General features: G+C 42.0%; 1 protein-coding gene and 1 long non-coding RNA gene across 3 annotated transcripts; both read left to right on the top strand.

The window, feature by feature from the left end:
• Window positions 1-1,217: 1,217 nt before the first annotated feature.
• On the top strand, window positions 1,218-3,648 carry LOC125538239 (glycosyltransferase-like KOBITO 1). Its single transcript, XM_048701514.1, is given in 9 exon segments — window positions 1,218-1,295; window positions 1,994-2,113; window positions 2,475-2,618; window positions 2,778-2,922; window positions 3,020-3,077; window positions 3,172-3,280; window positions 3,381-3,435; window positions 3,438-3,505; window positions 3,583-3,648. Coding segments are annotated over 7 exon segments (624 nt in total). The 5' UTR covers window positions 1,218-1,295; window positions 1,994-2,113; window positions 2,475-2,495.
• A 1,053-nt stretch (window positions 3,649-4,701) lies between these two features.
• Window positions 4,702-5,214, top strand: LOC125534383. Of its 2 annotated transcripts, none has more exons than XR_007294465.1 (3): window positions 4,702-4,732; window positions 4,806-4,866; window positions 5,059-5,214. It is a non-coding gene; the product is annotated as an uncharacterized LOC125534383 (long non-coding RNA). The 2 variants fall into 2 exon arrangements; XR_007294466.1 differs by having other exon boundaries at window positions 4,718-4,732; window positions 4,809-4,866.
• Window positions 5,215-25,434: the final 20,220 nt, after the last annotated feature.

The raw sequence follows: 25,434 nt of genomic DNA, 5'->3' as shown, positions 1-25,434 counted from the left end.
TATGGTCAAAGTTGAAGCGCGGAAACCGATGACGCGCTATATTTTGAAACGGAGGGAGTATAATTTTAAGCATTTTTTTCTGTCAGTCCTAGACACAAAATATTGATTTTAATCGGTCGCTCGTACTAAGTTTTGAACAATGAAACTTAACATTTTTTAAAATCGTCAAAATAAATTCAAAATGGATTTTATTTGAAAGCTGGCCGCGAAAAACACAAATATGAAAACAAAATTTAATTTATTTTTTTATTTAAAATATATATAACTTTAAAAATCGAAATCCAAAACAAAAAGCCGGCACCATGGACCCGAGTGCCCCCACACGTGTGTGCCTCAAATCCTCGTCCCCTAATATTTGATGTTTTTTATCTCTGTTGTTGAGGGCTCCGTAGCCAGTCGTTGGAAATTTGTATAACTGATGCTTTGTGGTATCTGCTGTACTTGTTTTTTTTACGAGTATCTGCTGTACTTTTTTTTTGAAATTGGATCATTTGGAGATCCATTACTCAACTGGCTCAGCTAGATCGCTGGCCATCATCACCCGTACATTGTCTGGCACGGCCTCCAACCACAGACGGAAGGTTGTTAACTTGACAGCGTGTTGTATCTCTATTTCTAATGAAGCAGTTGGTAATCTCCGTCGGTTAATTTTCGTTCCACTTCCCCTGGTTTATTTTCGTCCTCAATCCCACCTCGTACGTAACAGTAAACCTGTCCTAGTTCGAACGTCTATTTCGTCCTCCCACACTGTCGATCGACAAAAAAAAACGTCTAGAAAATAAAATCTACGAAGGTTAACCCAAAAAAAACCAGGGCAGGGGAATTGGTCCCCGAGTGTTTCCTCCTCACGTTCGCCCCTGCCGCTCTAGGGTTGTGCTCTTCTCTGGTGTCGGCGTGTCGCCCTCGGCCCGATCTCCGGTCGCCGTCCTCCACCGCGTCGGCGGCGGCGCCGCGGCGTGGCACCACCTGCTGCTCCTCCTCCTCACCGCCCAACTGCTCGCGCTCGCCCTCCTCGCATTCGCGCTCCAGTGCCGCGGCAGCGGCATGGACGACGCCGGCTCCCCTCGCCTGGCCATGCCGGCCCCGTCGAGCCCGCAGTCCCTCCACTCCTCCGCCGCCTCCTGCGTCGAGGTGCTCGCCCCCCCCCCCCCCCCCCCCCCCCCCCCCCCCCCCCCCCCCCCCCCCCCCCCCCCCCCCCCCCCCCCCCCCCCCCCCCCCCCCCCCGCCGCCCCGCCTTCCCCTACCTCCGCGGCTGGTCCTTCCACTTCGACGCGCCGGACACACACCACACCAAAGTACTACCTTTCCAATCTCACCTCCGCCCTCTTCCTCGCCGGTCACTGGCCGATGTGTCCGACCTGTGAAGCAGGAAGCTTGTTCGATGAGATAAATCCCTGCCTCACGATTTGCTTCGTGAAGGCCAGAATTTCGCTCTTTGTTTGTCTACTGAAAAACCTCCATGTGGGGATAGATGTCATCATAGAATGCGTGCAGTAAAATTATTCTGACTGTATTATGTATCATTATTTTGGTTAGTCTAAAAGAAATAATTTGGTTAGATTTGTCTTGAAGAATAGATTCGACCTATACTTCTAGGTTTTGATACAGAAAATAAAAATTTGTTGCCAAAGCAGTGTATGGAGACTATTTCGGTATCTGGAAGTACACTTGTGACCGGAGGCATGGCCGCTGTTGCTGCCAACATAGTGGCAGTGAGCGCAATCTGGGAGTAACAAGCACACTGTTTAGTAAGTGCGTTGTCCCTGGATTTTTTTATCCATGAGTATACCGTAGTAAATTGCACACCTCACTGGTGTACAGGGATCTAGGATCATGTAATGTAACAAAACAATGGTCCATTATGTTCCACTGGCTCTGATCTCAGTTAAAAGTTACCTGCAATTTTTATCCTTATTTTATTTATTCGTAAGGTATCTGACAAATGTGTTTGTGCCATAGTTCCCAACTAACCGTTGTTGATATTTGTTTTTAGGAGGGGATGGAGAGCTTTACAAATGGGAATGTTAGGTTATTGAAGCATGAACGCAGCATTGTTGCAGAGGATGATCTTGACTGTCGGTGGCAGGAAGCCACTGGAGAGGCTGTTTCCGAGGTCTCCAACCGCCCTGCGCTCACTGTCCATCCAATCGGTTGGTTCTGCATTCATCTGTCTGTATCTTGTTTAACACACAGGTGCAATCAAACCTCGATATGTTATGTGTAAAATCCTATTAAATACGTAAATATGATATCATATACAAATTGTTAATACATTCGAAAGTTACTGCACCTATTCTTCTAGCATACAGGCAGTTAATTATATTCTATATTTTTCCTGATTTCCCTGTATACTGTGAGCCTGCGATTGTTTGGTTTCATGGTTTTTGAGCAATGTCCATGCTTTCAACCCACATGCATACATGCATGTTGATTACTAATTAGTGGTTCCTTCTTACCACAATCTACTTCTGAAGGTGTGCCACATCTGAGGGAGGATGAGACCCCCCCCCCAAGGTGGGAGGCCTGGATGGGCAGCGGTGCCAAACCCTCGAATTGGCCCATGGTTCCGTTTGATGCAAAAGGTTGCTGCAGACCAAGGTCTTGTTCCAGAGTTTGAGGTACGTTACTTCCTTGATGCCTTTTCTATTTTCGAATCAACTGATTTTAATACTGATTGCTTTTGAAGATTACACTTGAAGTTACTCACCATGGACCACCATGAAGCTACTCACCATGGCCTATGTGTCCGACCTGCTGATCTTTTGCTTGCTTGCCAGGTGTGCGTGCAAACGAGCACCTCCGCAGGCCTGGACCGGATCCTGCCGTGGCTCTTCTACCACAAGGTCATCGGCGTCGCACACTTTTTGCTCTTTGTCGAGGGCAAGGCCGCCAAGCCCAGCGTCGTCAGGGTCCTCGAGTCCATCCCCGTGCGTTCCTCGCTTGAGATTTTGAAGAATCCAGTAGTACCAGTTTCACTCTGCTTGTTCTCAATGCCTGACTCTGTTTCTCTTCTTCTTCTTTAGGGGTGTGAAGGTGGTGTACATGACCAAGGAGCTTGAGGAGCAGCAGGCCAGGTGGTGCGAAACAATCTTCGCCGCCCACGTGCCTCGTCGGGCTATACACAAATTCATTTCGATGCCCATTCTGATGATGTATATGTTTCACCTGCAGCCGAATCTGGAACGAAACCTGGCTCGCAGGATTCTTCTACAAGCCTTGCAACCACAAACTGTTTTTGAAGCAAGCACTCAACATGGAGATGGCCATTGTGATGGCCCGGGTATGTATGTTTGTTTTCGGCTTATCACCAGCAATTATTAATAGTGTTCGTTTAGTGTATTCTATTTATCATAAACAAAAAGCATTTTTCTTCATGGTAGGAATCTGGCATGGATTGGATAATGCATCTAGACACCGATGAGTTGTTATATCCCGGTAGTATTCCATCAGATGCCTGTTAGCTGACGTCCCCGATGATGTTGACATGGTTATTTTTCCTAACTATGTAAGTATACAGTGGTCCTAATACACCTGCTGGACTTCTTATGCATAGTAATTAACTTGCATGTCTGCACTATGCAGTAAAACAGCGTCGAGCGTGATGATATAGAAGATCCATTCAGTGAGGTAAACCTTCTCTGTATTTAGGAACATAATTTCCTCAAGTTCCGTTGGATATAATGTTGGCTGATGTAAACAACTTATGTCTAAATACTCTGATATGAATTTTGTTTGTTCGGTTTACGTCTGAAGTATGATACTGTGGTATGATTTATGTGTGTCTGATACTGTTTACATTTGCTTGAAAAAATAGTTTCGAGTTGCCTTGTTATCTGCGAAGCTTGCCACACTTCTGTTTAGCCTATAATCCCAGAAATAAGTTCTTATACTCTTTTAGTGTAGACTGGGCATGGATCTAGCTAATTTTGCATATTACTCCGAAAGAAAAGAGAAGAGAATGAAAGAATATTAGACCTCTGGTATGTGCAACAAGTCATCGCTGACAACAGATTAAGTAACTTTGATGAATTTTGACATTCAATTCTTTGCTGCTTGTTAAATTTAATTAAGAGCGCCGAACCTAGGTGTGTGCAGCCTTGCTTTTATCTCTACTCCTAATGCAGCAGTTGGTAGGATTGCGTCCACGGCACAGTTTTTTTTGTCCCACCACTTTCGTCCGGGTTTTTTCCGTCCCACCTCCCACCACCAGCTGCATTTTATTCTCTTTACAAAATATTACAGAAGAAAAAAAACCGTGCCGCCGCTCCTCCCTCGATTTTTGTCTAGGGTTCCCTGCCTTCGCCTCTGCCATCGCGGAAGCCGAGGGCACGCTGTCGCCTCTGCTGATCCCTAGGGACGCCGCCTCCGTGGATGAAGTGGTTCCATTCGATCGGTACACAAGAGGAACCCATCTGTGGCCACATCACCCCTGACAAGTTGATGTGCATGGAGTATTCATATGATACATAGGACAAGAAATATAGCAAGTAATGTTCTAATCAGTTGGGTTATCCCCTTTTGAAAAAAAAATCTTAATCAGTTTATTGGTTGATTTGATTGCGTTAGGTTATTTCTAATTATGTTCGAATTTCATCAAATTTGTACTTAAGTTTGTTTCTCTCATTGAATAAATTGATTGCCGATCCTACAGGCTGGGTGAGAAGCAGACAAGGGTCACGGTGAACTATTACTAGCTTGAGGAGATGCTCACATGAAAACATGGTTGCCGAAGGTTGCATACAACTAAAGTGAGCTTCGCTTTGAAAATCTCATAATTGTTTCACTTACCTTCTTTTTACTATCAGCAGTTTCTACCGTTTCAAGTTGTTTGTTTATGAGCCAAGACTGAAGATATACAAGCTAATGGTTAGTATTATCCCTTTTTCATATATTTTGGTTATTGCTTTAGTTAGCTAGATGGATGTGCTGCAGTTAAATAATCGAATGACTTCTATACTTATATCATTGTTTGGTTTATGTAATTGTTGGCGCCAATATCTTGACTCGCTAAAAGTGCATGCAAATTTCTTACTGAAACAAGCATGGTTGACGTGTCAGTCAAGGGGTCCCTGCATCTGTGGTGTTCGGCTCGCTATGGTGGTCGACCATGGAATACTTGTGAGGGAGAGCACCCCTTTAGTGCCTCTTCGCGTAGTTCCTCCGGCGTGCACAGCTTAAGCCTTCTTACCATGGATGACAAAGTCTGCCTTGTCGTGACGACCACGCGCGGGTACGCACATAGGCATACTATAAGATCATTATTAATTAATCCTTGCAGTTTCATGTCCAGACCAATGTTTAGTTGGGGGAAGTGTTGTGGATTTTTTTATTCAGCCATGAGTGTCAGTGTTGATTTTGAGGGCATTGTTAGGTGTTTAGTTGAGCTAGCAAGGGGGCGTAGTGGACCTGTCATCATTTTTCTGAAATGGGTAAAAGATGTTCAGCGTTGGCTCTATATTTTCAAGGGCATGTGCTTCTCTGAAGATGCTTCAGCTGCATTTTTGCTTACCCATCATTCGGTGGCAAACCACTGATTCCTCATGGGTTGCAGATGATGAGTACTCACATTTTTGGTCTTACTAATTTTGTCAGTCTGATGGGTGCACGACAATTTTTGGTCTTACTGATTTTGTCTGAGAGATAATCAGATAAAACGACAATTGACTCCCAACTAACCACACCTAGATAATCAGATAACTACATTTTGAAGTTAGTATACATTCATTCTGTTCTTGCAAAATATTTATTTATATAGCTTGTTGTCATCTAATTTAAGGTTCAATTTCCTCACTGTAAGTCCTCAAATATGTGGGCAGCATGGACCACCAGATAGGTAAGCAAGAGAAGGACCAGTTCATAATCATCTTATTTGTTCTACTTGGACTGTCGTTGTTACTTGCAGTTGCCTCTGCTACCATGTGGCAATGCAACCATGAAGGGCTTGACGTGTTGGCTGTCAAGAAGCACTAGGTCAACGGCAGGCAAGGCATCCAGGAAGCCACAGCACGAGAGAGCGATGACGCTCAAAGGGTGGGGTTGCCAAATGGTGTGGTGACACTAGCTCGCTAGCCAAGCAGACTACATTCTGGACTATTTACACATCATGGACTAAAATTGGACTATTTACACATCATGGACTAAAATTGGACTTCTTTCTGGACTCACATCTTTTATATAATATATACTCAAGTCTGATATGCCTTTTATTTATTCTATAATTAAGTACAATCTTTTAAGTTGCTGCTGAAGGAAGAAGACATGGGGTCAGAAAAATGTTAAGATTGACTTAATGTGTGGTAAGGAACATCCAGTTGAAAAGTTTTTGATGCTTGAATATCCACTACTCAATTACTCTTTTAGGTATGCATAATCTGCCAAGTTATAAGCAGTTCCTTTTATTTGGGCACGCATAATGACCGTTCCGCAGCATCAGGTTCAAAAAAAAAAGTTCTTCAAGGTTAGTAATTTTCTCCAAAAAATGTTCTTCAAGGTTAGTAATTAATACTCCCTTCCCATATGGATATGCATGATGGTTGTTCATTTTTTGGGATAGCTTACTCATCTTATGCCTTGAAAACTAAGCTACCTCCATGATTATGCATCTGGTCACAGTAGATTATTTTTCCGCCAAAATATAGTTGTGAAGAGGAGTTCCTGATTATAGCTGAATATACCAGCCTACTTGCCTACAACCAAGGCAGAATTATCAGCATGTATGCGAAAAAGCCTGCAAGCTGGGTGTGTGCCCCCTGTTTGAGCGAGAGGGAGGACCTTTGCTGGGCAGTCAAAGGATGTGCTCGGATATGGTGGTCCAACTGCAAGGTAATGCTAACACATCTTGTTACTCTTTCTTCAATTTCGCTAGGTTTACGACAGTTCCATTCAAGAACAAATATGTTTATGACACTAATTCAAAGTTGTAAAATACATATATTTATAATAGTTTAATTATTCTTACATGATTTCCACATATATGTGTTGCTTTAGACAAAAAAATGTGCAGTGAACTTGTTACATAGAACTGAAGGAAATATGCCCTAGAGGCTATAATAACGTTATTATTTATTTCCTTATATCATGATAAATGTTTATTATTCATGCTAGAATTGTATTAACCGGAAATATAATACATGTGTGAATAGATAGACAAACAGAGTGTCACTAGTATGCCTCTACTTGACTAGCTCGTTAATCGAAGATGGTTATGTTTCCTAACCATAAACAAAAGAGTTGTTATTTGATTAACGGGATCACATCATTAGGAGAATGATATGATTGACATGACCCATTCCATTAGCTTAGCACCCAATCATTTAGTATGTTGCTATTGCTTTCTTCATGACTTATACATGTTCCTATGACTATGAGATTATGCAACTCCCATTTGCCGGAGGAACACTTTGTGTGCTACCAAACATCAGAATGTAACTGGGTGATTATAAAAGAGCTCTACAGGTGTCTCCAAAGGTACATGTTGGGTTGGCGTATTTCGAGATTAGGATTTGTCACTCCGATTGTCAGAGAGGTATCTCTGGGCCCTCTCGGTAATGCACATGACATAAGCCTTGCAAGCATTGCAACTAATGAGTTAGTTGTGAGATGATGTATTACGGAACAAGTAAAGAGACTTGCCGGTAACGAGATTGAACTAGGTATTAAGATACCGACGATCGAATCTCGGGCAAGTAACATACCGATGACAAAGGGAACAACGTATGTTGTTATGCGGTCTGACCGATAAAGATCTTCGTAGAATATGTGGGAGCCAATATGAGCATCCAGGTTCCGCTATTGGTTATTGACTGGAGATGTGTCTCGGTCATGTCTACATTGTTCTCGAACCCATAGGGTCCGCACGCTTAAGGTTTCAATGACAGTTATATTATGAGTTTATGAGTTTTTATGTACCGAAGGAGTTCGGAGTCCCGGATGAGATCGGGGACATGACGAGGAGTCTCGAAATGGTCGAGACGTAAAGATCGATATATTGGACGACTATATTCGGACATCGGAAAGGTTCCGAGTGATTCGGGTATTTTTCGGAGTACCGGAGAGTTATGCGAATACGTATTGGGCCTTATTGGGCCATACGGGAAAAAAGAAAAAGGGTCTCAAGGGTGGCCGCACCCCTCCCCTTGGTCTGGTCCGAATTGGACTAGGGAAGGGGGGCGCCCCCTTCCTTCCTTCTCCTTTTCCCTTCCTCTTTTCCTATTCCATATGGGAGGTGGAATCCTACTAGGACTAGGGAGTCCTAGTAGGACTCCACACTTGGCGCGCCCCCTCCTAGGGCCGGCCTCCTCCTCCCTTGCTCCTTTATATACGGGGGCAGGGGGGACCTCTAGACACAAGTTGATCCACGTGATCATATTCTTAGCCGTGTGCGGTGTCTCCTTCCACCATAATCCTCGATAATATTGTAGCGGTGCTTAGGCGAAGCCCTGCGACGGTAGTACATCAAGATCGTCACCACGCCGTCGTGCTAACGGAACTCTTCCCTGACACTTTGCTGGATCGGAGTCCGGGGATCGTCATCGAGCTGAACGTGTGCTAGAACTCGGAGGTGCCGTAGTTTCGGTGCTTGATCGGTCGGGCCGTGAAGACGTACGACTACATCAACCGTGTTGTGCTACTTCTTCCGCTGTCGGTCTACAAGGGTACGTAGATCACACTCTCCCCTCTCGTTGCTATGCATCACCATGATCTTGCGTGTGCGTAGGAATTTTTTTTGAAATTACTACGTTCCCCAACAGTGGCATCCGAGCCTAGGTTTTATGTGTTGATGTTATATGCACGAGTAGAACAAAAGTGAGTTGTGGGCGATAAAAGTCATACTGCTTACCAGCATGTCATACTTTGGTTCGGCGGTATTGTTGGACGAAGCGGCCCAGACCGACATTACGCGTACGCTTACGCGAGACTGGTTCTCCCGACGTGCTTTGCACAAAGGTGGCTAGCGGGTGACAGTTTCTCCAACTTTAGTTGAACCAAGTGTGGCTACACCCGGTCCTTGCGGAGGTTAAAACAGCACCAACTTGACAAACTATCGTTGTGGTTTTGATGCGTAGGTAAGATTGGTTCTTGCTTAAGCCCGTAGCAGCCACGTAAAACTTGCAACAACAAAGTAGAGGACGTCTAACTTGTTTTTGCAGGGCATGTTGTGATGTGATATGGTCAAGACATGATGCTAAATTTTATTGTATGAGATGATCATGTTTTGTAACCGAGTTATCGGCAACTGGCAGGAGCCATATGGTTGTCGCTTTATTGTATGCAATGCAATCGCGCTGTAATGCTTTACTTTATCACTAAGCGGTAGCGATAGTCGTGGAAGCATAAGATTGGCGAGACGACAACGATGCTACGATGGAGATCAAGGTGTCGGGCCGGTGACGATGGTGATCATGACGGTGCTTCGAAGATGGAGATCACAAGCACAAGATGATGGTGGCCATATCATATCACTTATATTGATTGTATGTGATGTTTATCTTTTATGCATCTTATCTTGCTTTGATTGACGGTAGCATTATAAGATGATCTCTCACTAATTATCAAGAAGTGTTCTCCCTGAGTATGCACCGTTGCGAAAGTTCTTCGTGCTGAGACACCACGTGATGATCGGGTGTGATAGGCTCTACGTTCAAATACAACGGGTGCAAAACAGCTGCACATGCAGAATACTCAGGTTATATTTGACGAGCCAAGCATATACAGATATGGCCTCGGAACACGGAGACCGAAAGGTCGAGCATGAATCATATAGCAGATATGATCAGCACAGCGATGTTCACCAATGAAACTACTCCATCTCACGTGATGATCGGACATGGTTTAGTTGATTTGGATCACGTAATCACTTAGAGGATTAGAGGGATGTCTATCTAAGTGGGAGTTCTTAAGTAATATGATTAAATGAACTTAAATTTATCATGAACTTAGTCCTGGTAGTATTTTGCAAATTATGTTGTAGATCAATAGCTCGCGTTGTTGCTTCCCTGTGTTTATTTTGATATGTTCCTAGAGAAAATTGTGTTGAAAGATGTTAGTAGCAATGATGCAGATTGGATCCGTGATCTGAGGTTTATCCTCATTGCTACACAGAAGAATTATGTCCTTGATGCACCGCTAGGTGACGGACCTATTGCAGGAGCAGATGCAGACGTTATGAACGTCTGGCTAGCTCAATATGATGACTACTTGATAGTTTAGTGCACCATGCTTAATGACTTAGAATCGGGACTTCAAAGACGTTTTGAACGTCATGGAGCATATGAGATGTTCCAGGAGTTGAAGTTAATATTTCAAGCAAATACCCGAGTTGAGAGATATGAAGTCTCCAACAAGTTCTGTAGCTAAAAGATGGAGGAGAATCGCTCAACTAGTGAGTATGTGCTCGGATTGTCTGAGTACTACGATCGCTTGAATCAAGTGGGAGTTAATCTTCCAGATAAGATAGTGATTGACAGAATTCTCTAATCACCATCACCAAGTTAGTAGAACTTCGTGATGAACTATGATATGCAAGGGATAACAGAAATGATTCCCAAGCTCTTCGTAATGCGGAAATTGACGAAGGTAGAAATCGAGAAAAACATCAAGTGTTGATGGTAGACAAGACCACTAGTTTCAAGAAAAGGGCAGAGGGAAGAAGGGGAACTTCAAGAAGAACAGCAAGCAAGTTGCTGCTCAAGTGAAGAAGCCCAAGTCTGGTCCTAAGCCTGAGACTAAGTGTTTCTACTGCAAAGGGACTGGTCACTGGAAGCAGAACTACCCCAAGTGATTGGCAGATAAGAAGGATGGCAAAGTGAACATAAGTATATTTGATATACATGTTATTGATGTGTACTTTACTAGTGTTTATAGCAACCCCTCAGTATTTGATACTAGTTCAGTTGCTGAGATTAGTAACTTGAAACGGGAGTTGCAGAATAAACAGAGACTAGTTAAGGGTGAAGTGACGATGTGTGTTGGAAGTGGTTCCAAGATTGATATGATCATCATCGCACACTCCCTATACTTTCGGGATTAGTGTTGAACCTGAATAAGTGTTATTTGGTGTTTGCGTTGAGCATGAATATGATTTGATCATGTTTATTGTAATACGGTTATTCATTTAAGTAAGAGAATAAATTGTTGTTCTGTTTACATGAATAAAACCTTATATGGTTACACACTCAATGAAAATAGTTCGTTGGATCTCGATCGTAGTGATACACATAATCATAATATTGAAACCAAAAGATGCAAAGTTAATAATGATAGTGCAACTTATTTGTGGCAATGCCGTTTAGGTCATATTGGTGTAAAGCGCATGAAGAAACTCCATGCTAATGGGTTTTTGGAATCACTTCATTATGAATCAGTTGATGCTTGCGAACCATGCCTCATGGGTAAGATGACTAAAACGCCGTTCTCCGGAACTATGGAGCGAGCAACTGACTTATTGGAAATAATACATACTGATGTATGAGATCCGATGAGTGTTAAGGCTCGTGTCGGGTATCATTATTTTCTGACCTTCACAGATGATTTGAGCAGATATGGGTATATCTACTTAATGAAACACAAGTCTGAAATATTTGAAAAGTTCAAAGAATTTCAGAGTGAAGTGGAGAATCATCGTAACAAGAAAATAAAAATTTCTACGATATGATCGCAGAGGTAAAATATTTGAGTTACGAGTCTGGCCTTCAGTTAAAACAATGTGAAATAGTTTCACTACTCACGCCACCTGGAACACCACAGCATAATGGTGTGTCCGAACATCATAACCGTACTTTATTAGATATGGTGCGATCTATGATGTCTCTTACCGATCTACCACTATCGTTTTGGGGTTATGCATTAAAGACAGCTGCATTCACGTTTAAAAGGGCACCATCTAAGTCCGTTGAGACGACACAATCTGAACTGTGGTTTGGCAAGAAACCAAAGTTGTCGTTTCTTAAAGTTTGGGATTGTGATGCTTATATGAAAAAGTTTCATCCTGATAAGCTCAAACCCAAATCGGAGAAATATGTCCTCATAGGATACCCAAAGGAGACTGTTGGGTACACCTTCTATCACAAATCCGAAGGCAAGACATTCGTTGCTAAGAATGGATCCTTTCTAGAGAAGGAGTTTCTCTTGAAAGAAGTGAGTGGGAGGAAAGTAGAACTTGATAAGGTAATTGAACCTTCTCCCTTATTGAAAAGTAGTTCATCACAAGAAATCTGTTCCTGTGACTACTACACCAATTAGTGAGGAAGACTAATGATGATGATCATGTAACTTCAGATCAAGTTAATACCGAATCTCGTAGGTAAACCAGAGTGAGATCTGCACCAAAGTGGTACGGTAATCCTGTTCTGGAATTCATGTTACTAGACCATGACGAACTTGCGAACTATGAGGAAGCGATGATGAGCCTAGATTCCGCGAAATGGCTTGAGGCCATGAAATCTGAGATGAGATCCATGTATGAGAACAAAGTATGGACTTTGATTGACTTGCCCAATGATCGGCGAGCCATTGAGATTAAATGGATCTTCAAGAGGAAGACGGACGCTGATAGTAGTGTTACTATCTACAAAGCTAGAATTGTCGCAAAAAGGTTTTTGACAAGTTCAAGGTGTTGACTATGATGAGGGTTTCTCACTCGTATCTATGCTTAAGTCTGTCCGAATCATGTTAGCAATTGCCGCATTTTATGAAATCCAGCAAATGGATGTCAAAACTGCATTCCTGAATGGATTTCTGGAAGAAGAGTTGTATATGATGCAGCCGGAAGGTTTTGTCGATCCAAAAGGAGCTAACAAAGTGTGCAAGCTCCAGCGATCCATTTATGGACTGGTGCAAGTCTCTCGGAATTGGAATAAACACTTTGGTAGTATGATCAAAGCATATAGTTTTATACAGACTTGCGGTGAAGCCTGTATTTACAAGAAAGTGAGTGGGAGCACTACAACATTTCTGATAAGTATATGTGAATGACATATTGTTGATCGGAAATAATGTAGAATTATTCTGCAAAGCATAAAGGAGTGTTTTTAAAGAAGTTTTTCAAAGAAAGACCTCGGTGAAGCTCCTTACATATTAAGCATCAAAATCTATAGAGATAGATCAAGACGCTTGATATGTTTTTTCAATGAGTACATACCTTGACAATATTTTGAAGTAGTTCAAAAATGGAACAGTCAAAGAAAGAGTTCTTGGCTGTGTTACAAGGTATGAAATTGAGTAAGACTCAAAGCCCGACCACGGCAGAAGATAGAAAGAGAATGAAAGTCATTCCCTATGCCTCAGCCATAGGTTCTATAAAGTATGCCATGATGTGTACCAGATCTATTGTATACCCTACACTGTGTTAAGCAAGGGAGTACAATAGTGATCTAAGAGTAGATCACTGGACATTGGTCAAAATTATCCTTAGTGGAACAAGGAAATATTTCTCGATTATGGAGGTGACAAAAGGTTCGTCGTAAAAAGTTACGTCGATGCAAGTTTTGACACAGATCTGGATGACTCTAAGTCTCGATCTAGATACATATTGAAAGTGGGAGCAATTAGCTAGAGTAGCTCCGTGCAGAGCATTGTAGACATAGAATTCGCAAAATACTTACGGATCTGTATGTGACAGAACCGTTGACTAAAATTATCTCACAAGCAAAACATGATCACACCTTAGTACTCTTTGGGTGTTAATCACATAAATGATGTGAACTAGATTATTGACTATAGTAAACCCTTTGGGTATAGGTCACATGACGATGTGAACTATGGGTGTTAATCACATGGTGATGTGAACTCTTAGTGTTGAATCACATGGCGATGTGAACTAGATTATTGACTCTAGTGCAAGTGGGAGACTGAAGGAAATATGCCCTAGAGGCAATAATAAAGTTATTATTTATTTCCTTATATCATGATAAATGTTTATTATTCATGCTAGAATTGTATTAACCGGAAACATAATACATGTGTGAATACATAGACAAACAGAGTGTCACTAGTATGCCTCTACTTGACTAGCTCGTTAATCGAAGATGGTTATGTTTCCTAACCATAAACAAAAGAGTTGTTATTTGATTAACGGGATCACATCATTAGGAGAATGATGTGATTGACATGACCCATTCCATTAGCTTAGCACCCGATCGTTTAGTATGTTGCTATTGCTTTCTTCATGACTTATACATGTTCCTATGACTATGAGATTATGCAACTCCCGTTTGCCGGAGGAACACTTTGTGCGCTACCAAACGTCACAACGTAACCGGGTGATTATAAAGGAGCTTTACAGGTGTCTCCAAAGGTACATGTTGGGTTGACGTATTTCCAGATTAGGATTTGTCACTCCGATTGTCAGAGAGGTATCTCTGGGCCCTCTCGGTAATGCACATCACATAAGCCTTGCAAGCATTGCAACTAATGAGTTAGTTGTGAGGTGATGTATTACGGAACAAGTAAAGAGACTTGCCGGTAACGAGATTGAACTAGGTATTAAGATACCAACGATCGAATCTCGGGCAAGTAACATACCGATGACAAAGGGAACAACGTATGTTGTTATACGGTCTGACCGATAAAGATCTTCGTAGAATATGTGGGAGCCAATATGAGCATCCAGGTTCCACTATTGGTTATTGACTGGAGACGTGTCTCGGTCATGTCTACATTGTTCTCGAACCCGTAGGGTCCGCACGCTTAAGGTTTCAATGACAGTTATATTATGAGTTTTGATGTACCGAAGGAGTTCGGAGTCCCGGATGAGATCGGGGACATGACGAGGAGTCTCGAAATGGTCGAGACGTAAAGATCGATATATTGGACGACTATATTCGGACATCGGAAAGGTTTCGAGTGATTCGAGTATTTTTTCGGAGTACCGGAGAGTTACGGGAATACGTATTGGGCCTTATTGGGCCATACGGGAAAGAAGAAAAAGGGCCTCAAGGGTGGCCGCACCCCTCCCCTTGGTCTGGTCCGAATTGGACTAGGGAAGGGGGGCGCCCCCTTCCTTCCTTCTCCTTTTCCCTTCCTCTTTTCCTATTCCATATGGGAGGTGGAATCCTACTAGGACTAGGGAGTCCTAGTAGGACTCCACACTTGGCGCGCCCCCTCCTAGGGCCGGCCTCCTCCTCCCTTGCTCCTTTATATACGGGGGCAGGGGGGACCTCTAGACACAAGTTGATCCACGTGATCATATTCTTAGCCGTGTGCGGTGCCCCCTTCCACCATAATTCTCGATAATATTGTAGCGGTGCTTAGGCGAAGCCCTGCGACGGTAGTACATCAAGATCGTCACCACGCCGTCGTGCTAACGGAACTCTTCCCCGACACTTTGCTGGATCGGAGTCCGGGGATCGTCATCGAGCTGAACGTGTGCTAGAACTCGGAGGTGCCGTAGTTTCGGTGCTTGATCGGTCGGGCCGTGAAGATGTACGACTACATCAACCGCGTTGTGCTAACGCTTCCGTTGTCGGTCTACAAGGGTACGTAGATCACACTCTCCCCTCTCGTTGCTATGCATCACCATGATCTTGCGTGTGCGTAGGATTTTTTTGAAATTACTACGTTCCCCAACAAGAACACCCTAGGTATCGCCACTAGCATCGACTAGACGACGCCCATCACTGAGACACTCTTCTCTTGGAAGCATTGGCCCAACTCATTGCCGTCGCATCACTCTCCCACCATTGCTTCTGTCTGGTCTCGATCAGATATTTTGGTTGATATGCAGGGAGGTGAGAGGGCAAGCTAGGGGAATGGAGTTGGGAGAGACGATTGTAGAGCGACATCGTTTTTGTTCCTATTTCTTTTCCTTTTAGAGTGGTTACTTTTTCTTCATCAGTTCATCTTTAAACTTTTGGTTGTCTCAGCGTAGCTTGCAGCTCCAGCTTAGATTTGTTAGATTTATGGGTAAGCCAAGTTGTTTAAATTTATATTGTCCAATTTATTTATAGGAACCAATCACCCAGATTCCTTTCCTAGACTGATGCAGATGGAGCTTGCAATCAGATCCAAAGACTAATGAAGCTGGGGCTATCAAACTGACCAAAGCAATTTGCCACATCTTAGGCTTGAAAATTTGCATATGGACGTGGGAGTCCACTCATATGTATGGCTTTCATGTACACTTTGAATGGTCCAGGAACCACTACAAGAAATATGTCAACTTATGACCACCACTATTGGTCACTGAATGGTCACAAATTTCCATTTATGACCTTTTTGTGACCAAAAACATAAGGTCAAAAGCTGGGCGTCGTAAACTGACTATAGCGACCTTTAACAAAAGGTCGTTGATCCTATGACCTTTTGTTTTGGTCGCTAGCTCTCTCCCCGGGCCATGTCGGATCCGACGTGGCAATCTGACGTGGCAAAATTGTGACCAATTGAAAAGGTCGTTGATAAGATTCAGCCCGGTCCAATTCGGTGTCTATATGGGCCGAGCCCAACAATTCAGCCCATTTAATGTTATTTTTCTTTTTAATTCTGGTCAGATACATGGGCCTAGCCCAACATGAGCCCATTAATTCAGCCCATTTTATGTTTTTTTTCAGTTAATTTTCGCTAGCTACATGGGCCTAGCCCAACATGGCGTTTTTTGTTTTCTAAGCCTTTTCCATTTTCTGGGCCTCAGCCTTTTTGCGGTCCATTTTCTATTTTTGAGACTTTTTTTGTTCCATCTTTGTCCAGCATTGTTTGGGCGAAAGCCTCTTCCAACCCATCAATATTTTCAGCCCACTAATTCATAGGACTGGACAACAGAGAAATATATGAGTTTTTTTATTTTGCTATCAAAGCAATATTTGTTTCGCCGTACAATCATATATCATATGTACATCTTCATCAGATTATCTATACATAAGCAATAGCAACTAAAAGAATGCCATCTATATCAAATGACAGCGAAGCAACAAAGAAGATATACTGCCATCACAACTCCAACAGACAACTAATGTACACTACCTACGAGAAGGCCAAACAGAAAAGGAATCGCTGAAAAGATGATCACTAGCTTAGATATTCAGAGACCACTGCCATGTTGTCAATTGGATTTGGTTGCAACCCTTCCAGTTTGCTAAGAGCATCTTTCCAGCAGCATATCTTCTCATAACCTAAAAAGAGAACATAAACCAGCATAAGAATTTGAAACTTCTTGTCCTACCAAAACATTAGTACTTGTTTAAAACAAAGGATTATCAGCAAAAGTTATTTCCACAGTCGTTTGGTGGATACTGATGGTAGTTAGTCAATAGGCTGATTAGTTCAGTAAGTGTGTTAAACAACCAGGAGCATTCTCTAAAACTGAACCAGGTATATAGTTCAAAGTGTGTTGAGCATGTGACACAAAGCATTTTCTCTACAGACCAATAACACATCAAAATTTTGTGCAGAAGGATGCTAACTCGATGTAGAAGGCATACACATGGCACAATGGACATGAACGCAGAGCGACCACCATAGTCATGGCTCCATGACCACGACAAGCTCAGACCAACCACAGAGGTGGGGAGCAGAGGAAGGAAAGGATCTCACCTTGGGTGTGTTTGTAGCCAATGCCAAACAGCACCACCGCCACCACCGTTGCATGGAAGCAGCAGAAAAGAGGAGCCTGGCACGATGAACCCATTGTACCGAATCAAATCCTGCTGCACAAGGATAAGAGAAATAAGAAGATAATACGGAAGTTGTTAAATAGAATCATAGAATGCCATCACGTAATCCAAAAAAACGAACACATATATGCATGCTTGTCAAAGTTTAATTCCAGAGAATTATAGTGCTTTTGATAGTAACCAAATTGTTTTAATACTCAGCCATCCAGTACCACACAGGAAGCAAATCCTAAAATAAAAATGCACTTCTGAATAGAACGACACACTACAAGAACTTGCCAATAGGTTTGAACAATGGATGACATACAGTACAAGAAAAAGAGCAGGAGAATGGATTCTGATAGAATGTTGCATCTTCCAAATGAAGACGATTTGCTTTTGGAGCTAGCTAGCAATTGGAAGAATCTAGAATCAGCCGAGATTAAGAATCTATAATGCAAAAACCATAACCATTGAAGATTGAAAGAATATGCGAAGTGAGTTCACTCTCTTTCTAGATATTTTGACAGTTTTGAGTCAACACACATATTAAAGTAAGCGACCATATCATTTATATATGCTGGCACAAACACTACCCTTGAGTAACATCTCAATTAAGCACAAGTAACAAAGTAGAGGAGATGGATCAATCATAGCAGGGGTTTAGGATAATGCCCTCAAACTTGTATGTGTCAAGTATTTAGAAACAAAACAGTGTCACATTTATGGAAATAGAGGGACTAAAAAGATATATGAGCATAAGGTTTTCAATAAGTAGACTCAAAGGCACATGACATCACAGAGAAGATAAAAGCACAAGATGACTGCAGTGACTAGGCTACAAGTTAATACAATTAACACAAGTTAATACAGGCCTGATGTACTACTCAGGCTAAGAAGAAGCAGGTACAGTAGTAGTTTTAGCACACTAGTACATGTCTTAAAATGGAAGCATCGCTGCTGGGTTATATTAATAAATAATCCAAGTGTTGCAACAGCCAACAAAATTTAAAAAAATCTATACACATTCACAGACCACAACACATTTACCGACATTGATGGACTGGACAAACCTAACACATACTTATCATACCAACTAGTAGGATGCCCATGCTACGCTACGGGGTCACACAAGATTTCGCTTCATCCATTTGGTAATATAAGAGGACATTAGACAATCACTACTCCATACATAACTTTTTGTGATATATTTAGACAAAAGGAAAAAATAATGAACAACACTTGCAATACATTCTGTACTGAGCAAAGAAACAAAATGCACAGTAAAAGATGCTCTTATGCAACTAGGACAACCCTAAATAACATACAACAATGCAATTGTAGCGTTGTTCAACAAGAACTCTCGTCTTCTATTGGCAGTTTAGCACCACACAAACAGAAAAGAATTTTGAGCAAAAACATTATTCGCATGGTGACATGAAGTTTGGCTAAATTCAACATTTAGTTACCATGAAAATAAAACAACGAACTCGGATAGGCATTAGCAGTGTAGTACAGAATGTATCACTCTAACTTTGGGAAATAGTTAGTCTGATGGGTATCCAGTTTACTTGCATATGACCAACACTAACCATATGACAAACGAACTACAATTCATTGTGTAGGTAAGACTAAGTACCTACAAATTAAATGGCTAAGTACCAAGCTTCAGTTCTACATCTCTACATCTTCTATATTTACCAACCCACTTGCCCACAGACCAATTTAAAGTTTTTGCAGCTTAGGGGTTAAACCTAGGGGAGCAAAAGAAATAGACACATTTAGAAATGCTAAGTACTTGTGGGGTCAGCACTACAATTTTTTGTAATGCAGAAAAATGAGAGCCTTTGAAAGCTTTGATGAGGTGTATTAGGAAGCAAATGATGATCGATAACAAGGTATACCATATGAAAAATCAACTAGACTTCACTATGTAGGCACTACCAAGTAACAACAACCTAAATTCCCATCCCCACCCCTACCATCACAACCGTAATAACCTCCTTCCCTACAAATAGCCTCCCAAGAATCCAACCAAGGCCAGCTCAGCACAGCACACCGCACCACAGAGCAATAGCCATAGCCAGCAGCAATGGAGATAGAGTCAGTCAAGTGTGGGTGTTGTGGCATGAGGGAGGACTGCACCCAGGACAACATTCCGGCGATGATGTATCCCTCGACAGATCTGCATCCACAAGGCGAGGGGAGAGAAGGGGTCAGTTGTAGAGAGACGTAATTTAGATAGGTAAATCGAAATAGAGAGACAGTGGGGGAAGAGAGAGAGAGAGAGAGGAGGCCGACGAACCCTGGCCAGAAGCTGGAGTAGGAGCACGCTGTTGATGTTGGTGGCTTCCAAGACACCTCTGTCGCCCGCTCCGCCATGCCACAACCGAACCACATCGGAACCCTAGCCGTCAACGGAGCAAGAAACAAACCTAGACATCGAGATCTGCAAGGGAGACAAGAAGAGGTGAGGAAGAGAGGGAGGTATGTGACGAAGAGGAGTGGAGAGACTCACCTGAGTCACCGGAGCCACGACGGCGACATGCTAGCCACAACCCTAGCCGCTGGGAAGGGTTGCGCTTGGCCTCTGGAGGACGCGCGCGCCGGATCTGGCCCGATGGGAGGAAGGAACGGGCGGAGGAGGTCACGGTGGTGTGTTGGGCGCGCCGGAGGATGCCAAAATCGGGCGGGATCTGGCCCATCGGTGGTGGGATTGGGCGATGTTGGTGGCGGTGACGAGAATTGGTCCGAGGGAGAAGGAGGCACGACGTGCGATTGGGCAGCCGCCGCAGACACGCCCCCACGGCAGGGTGGTGGGTTGGTGCGGGGATCCGGAGGAGGAGGAGGCGGCCATGGTGGACAGTACGGGGTGCGGGGGCGGCGGGGTTGTGTCGATTGGATCTGGGGGATCGAGGCAAGGGGCAGAGGGAGGAGGGAGGGACGAGGTGGGCGGTGGGTGAGGAGGACGGCGAGGTCGGCAGTGGGTGGGAGGAAGGGTTGCCACGCAGGGAGAGGACTGGATCTCCGTCGTCCTTGGTTGAGGGGAGAGGTGGGGGTGAGATCGGGAGGGGACGGCGGCAGCGAGGAGATGGGGGATCTGAGCTAAGGTTTGGGCTGCGGGTGGGCTATCTCCTTTTCCTTTTTTCTGTAGATAGATGGATGGATGGATGTGGGATGGAGAGATGGATGGATGGATGGGCGCCATGTCATCGATCCGTGGGAATGGTTCTGATTGGTTCAGAAAACCAGTGATTTAAAAGAGTTTCCAAGTACTACTAAAACTAGAAGGATTTTGTGAAGTAGGTATCAAAAATATTTTGCAAAAGGGTACCACACAAATTTTCACTAGAATTAGACCATATTTTATGGATAAGGACCAATTTTTACGCATTTCTGATCTTTCTAGCTATTTTTAATCATTTTCCGAGAGGCAAAAATGTTTTTTGTGAAGAACCTATCAAATATTTGTTGTAAAATTGGACTCCATCAATTTTCTCAAGTACTAGTCCATATTTAATATACAATTGACCAAATGGTTGGGTGTCAAAATCTTTGACCCACCTCGTGTAAAAAGAATAATTTCCGCCGATTCAGCTGGAAGCGGGTCAAATTTGAACTGCAGCTGCCTCATAGTTTGCTATTTATTTTTTCCAAAAATCATTTCTAGGTACATAAGTATCTATTTAATCAGAGAAACACCAAAAAATTTCCAAGATTCAACCACTAGCTAGGAACGGTCAAGCCCGCCGTTTTGACCGCATTTTGAAACGGGCATAAAAAATTCAAAAAAAATCAAAAAATTGGGAAACCTTCGCATTGTGTCATTATATGTGGCCAAGTTCCCAAGAAAAATAACAAACTTGTAATACGGCAATTATTTTAAAAAAGTGTTCTTAGAAATGAGCTATCATCTCTGAAGATTATGGGTTTCAAGCCAAATGATCAATCTTATGGCCACATTCGTGGCATAGTTTGTTCAAATGATCTCATATTGTGCACAAGGGTGAATATTGGAATGGCAAACAATGTTGCCTAAGGAAGTTTTCATTTTCTTTGGACGAAAAAACCATTTTTCATTTTCCGAGTGCCCGAAAGGAGGTTTTTTTGTGAAGGAACTACCAAATAATTGTTGCAAAATTGGACCAAATCCATTTTCTAAAATACTAGGACATATTTAATGCACAATTGACAAAATAGTTGGGTGTAAAAAGTTTTGATCCACCTCTCGTGAAAAAGACAAATTTCCGCCGATTCAGCTGGAAGCGGGTCAAATTTGAACTGCAGCTGCCTCATAGTTTGCTATTTATTTTTTCCAAAAATCATTTCTAGGTACATAAGGACCTATTTAATCATAGAAACACCAAAAGTTTTCCAAGATTCAACCACTAGCTAGGAACGGTCAAGCCCGCCGTTTTGACCGCATTTTGAAACGGGCATAAAAAATTCAAAAAAAAAATCAAAAATTGGGAAACCTTCGCATTGTGTCATTATATGTGTCCAAGTTCCCAAGAAAAATAATAAACTTGTAATATGGCAATTATTTTAAAAAAGTGTTCTCAGAAATGAGCTATCATCTGTGAAGATTCATGGCTTTCAAGCCAAATGATCAATCTTATGGCCACATTCGTGGCATAGTTTGTTCAAATGATCTCATATTTTGCACAAGGGTGCATAATGGAATGGCAAACAGTGTTGCCTAAGGAAGTTTTCATTTTCTTTGGACGAAAAAACCATTTTTCATTTTCCGAGTGCCCGAAAGGAGGTTTTTTTTGTGAAGGAACTACCAAATAATTGTTGCAAAATTGGACCAAATCAATTTTCTAAAATACTAGGACATATTTAATGCACAATTGACAAAATAGTTGGGTGTAAAAAGTTTTGATCCACCTCTCGTGAAAAAGACAAATTTCCGCCGATTCAGCTGGAAGCGGGTCAAATTTAAATTGCAGCTGCCTCATAGTTTGCTATTTATTTTTTTCAAAAATCATTTCTAGGTACATAAGTATCTATTTAATCAGAGAAACACCAAAAGTTTTCCAAGACTCAACCACTAGCTAGGAACGGTCATGCCCGCCGTTTTGACTGCATTTTGAAACGGGCATAAAAAATTCAAAGAAAAAATCAAAAAATTGGGAAACCTTTGCATTGTGTCATTATATGTGGCCAAGTTCCCAAGAAAAATAACAAACTTGTAATACGGCAATTATTTTAAAAAAGTGTTCTCAGAAATGAGCTATCATCTCTGAAGATTCATGGCTTTCAAGCCAAATGATCAATCTTATGGCCACATTCGTGGCATAGTTTGTTCAAATGATCTCATATTTTGCACAAGGGTGCATATTGGAATGGCAAACAATGTTGCCTAAGGAAGTTTTCATTTGCTTTGGACGAAAAAACCATTTTTCATTTTCCGAGTGCCCGAAAGGAGGTTTTTTTGTGAAGGAACTACCAAATAATTGTTGCAAAATTGGACCAAATCAATTTTATAAAATACTAGGACATATTTAATGCACAATTGACAAAATAGTTGGGTGTAAAAAGTTTTGATCCACCTCTCGTGAAAAAGACAAATTTCCGCCGATTCAGCTGGAAGCGGGTCAAATTTGAACTGCAGCTGCCTCATAGTTTGCTATTTATTTTTTCCAAAAATCATTTCTAGGTACATAAGTATCTATTTAATCAGAGAAACACCAAAAGTTTTCCAAGATTCAACCACTAGCTAGGAACGGTCAAGCCCGCCGTTTTGACCGCATTTTGAAACGGGCATAAAAAAATTCAAAAAAAAATCAAAAAATTGGGAAACCTTTGCATTGTGTCATTATATGTGGCCAAGTTCCTAAGAAAAATAACAAACTTGTAATACGGTAATTATTTTAAAAAGGTGTTCTCAGAAATGAGCTATCATCTCTAAAGATTCATGGCTTTCAAGCCAAATGATCTATCTTATGGCCACATTCGTGGCATAGTTTGTTCAAATGATCTCATATTGTGCACAAGGGTGCATATTGGAATGGCAAACAATGTTGCCTAAGGAAGTTTTCATTTTCTTTGGACGAAAAAACCATTTTTCATTTTCCGAGTGCCCGAAAGGGGGTTTTTTTGTGAAGGAACTACCAAATAATTGTTGCAAAATTGGACTAAATCAATTTTCTAAAATACTAGGACATATTTAATTCACAATTGACAAAATAGTTGGGTGTAAAAAGTTTTGATCCACCTCTCGTGAAAAAGACAAATTTCCGCCGATTCAGTTGGAAGCGGGTCAAATTTGAACTACAGCTGCCTCATAGTTTGCTATTTATTTTTTCCAAAAATCATTTCTAGTTACATAAGGACCTATTTAATCATAAATACATGGTTTGGTGGCGATACGTCGAGGTTTGGATGGTGGCCGAGGGCCCCAACTCTAGAGCGCGTAAACTCGCATGCCCGTCGCGTGGTCACCGCGTGACCGTAATGTTGCCATGTGTTCTGGGCGGTCTAGGCATGTCTAGTGGGTTGGGCACTCCCCAGGTTGGTGCTAGGAAGAAAATTACAACATAAGATTCTCACGAGGAGACCGATCGATGCTCAAACATGAATTAGCAGCCAAGTGTTTGATTAGCGGTATGGGAAATGCACATGGCCAATGGGCGTGAGTTTTGGCTGAGGATGATCATCTACTAAGGAGAATGTCTTCACAAATTTTGAGCTCAAAAGGAGGAACCTAGGTGGTACTTGCTTTGCAAAGTACCACGCTGGACAAAAATATGAATGTTGAAGCTGGGCTCAAAATAATGATTGAAGTGAGCTGAAATTTTGTGAAGGATGGTTATTTGGGCATAAGAAAGCATTGTAGAAAATTGATACCATTTGGACATGCCAAAGTAGTACTTCCTTCACAATGCTCTTCTATGGACAGAAACTTGGGAAAACTAGTGAGAGAGATTGGATGAATGAAATGAGCTCAAAATTGGTGTAGGTAAGTTACTTAGGTATGGTCATGCGCTGGTAAATTTTTAGATCATTTGGGTAAGCCTAGCTAGTACTTACTTCACAAAGCTTCTCTCGAGGTAGAAACTTTGGAAATTTCCCGAGGAAGATTTACTAGGAAAATTGAGCTGAATATTATCATGTGGCAATGATTTGGGTATGGAAGAGTGCCCGAAAAGTTTGAGGGTAATAGGAGGGGTCTATATAACACTTTCTTTGCAACGTGCCAATTTGGCCATAAAATATAAATTGAACTTGGGCTCACATAGATGATTTGACTGAGCTGCAATTTGGAGGAGGGTGATAATTTGGACATATAAAGGAACTGTATAAATTTCATGTCATTTAGAGATATAAAAAAGGTACTTCCGTCACAATGCTTCTAGGTGGACAAAAACTTTGGAAATTTGCCGAAGAAGATTTGCTAGGCAAATGGAGCTGAATTTTGTCATGCGGTAATGATTTGGATAGGAAAGAGTGCCCAAAAATTCCGAGGGCAATCAAGAATATATAAATAGCACTTCCTTCATAAAGTGTTGTTGTGAACAGAATATGAAAATGAATATTGTTGAATTAGTTTTGAACTAGGCAAGGAAGGATTTTTACATATTTGATGAAGATATGCCCCAAAGAATTTATGAGATTTTTTTGGGAATTTTGGGAATGATAGAAATATAGGTTGCTTCACAACCTAGGGCAAAAACTGCCACATGGACATGACACATAGGCAAAACTGATGAGATGTCGCCTAGTCATCACAACCCACCACAATCTACAAGGCTATGACCATCTATATTGGTCATTAACAACTAGAAATAAGGCAGCGGACTAGCACTGTTTGCTTTGTGACCATTTCGTGTAAGGAAATTACGACCTT

This window comes from Triticum urartu, chromosome 2, assembly GCF_003073215.2.
Source record: "Triticum urartu cultivar G1812 chromosome 2, Tu2.1, whole genome shotgun sequence".
Classification (NCBI taxonomy): Eukaryota; Viridiplantae; Streptophyta; class Magnoliopsida; order Poales; family Poaceae; genus Triticum; species Triticum urartu.
This window is presented reverse-complemented; position numbering and strand designations above follow the sequence as displayed.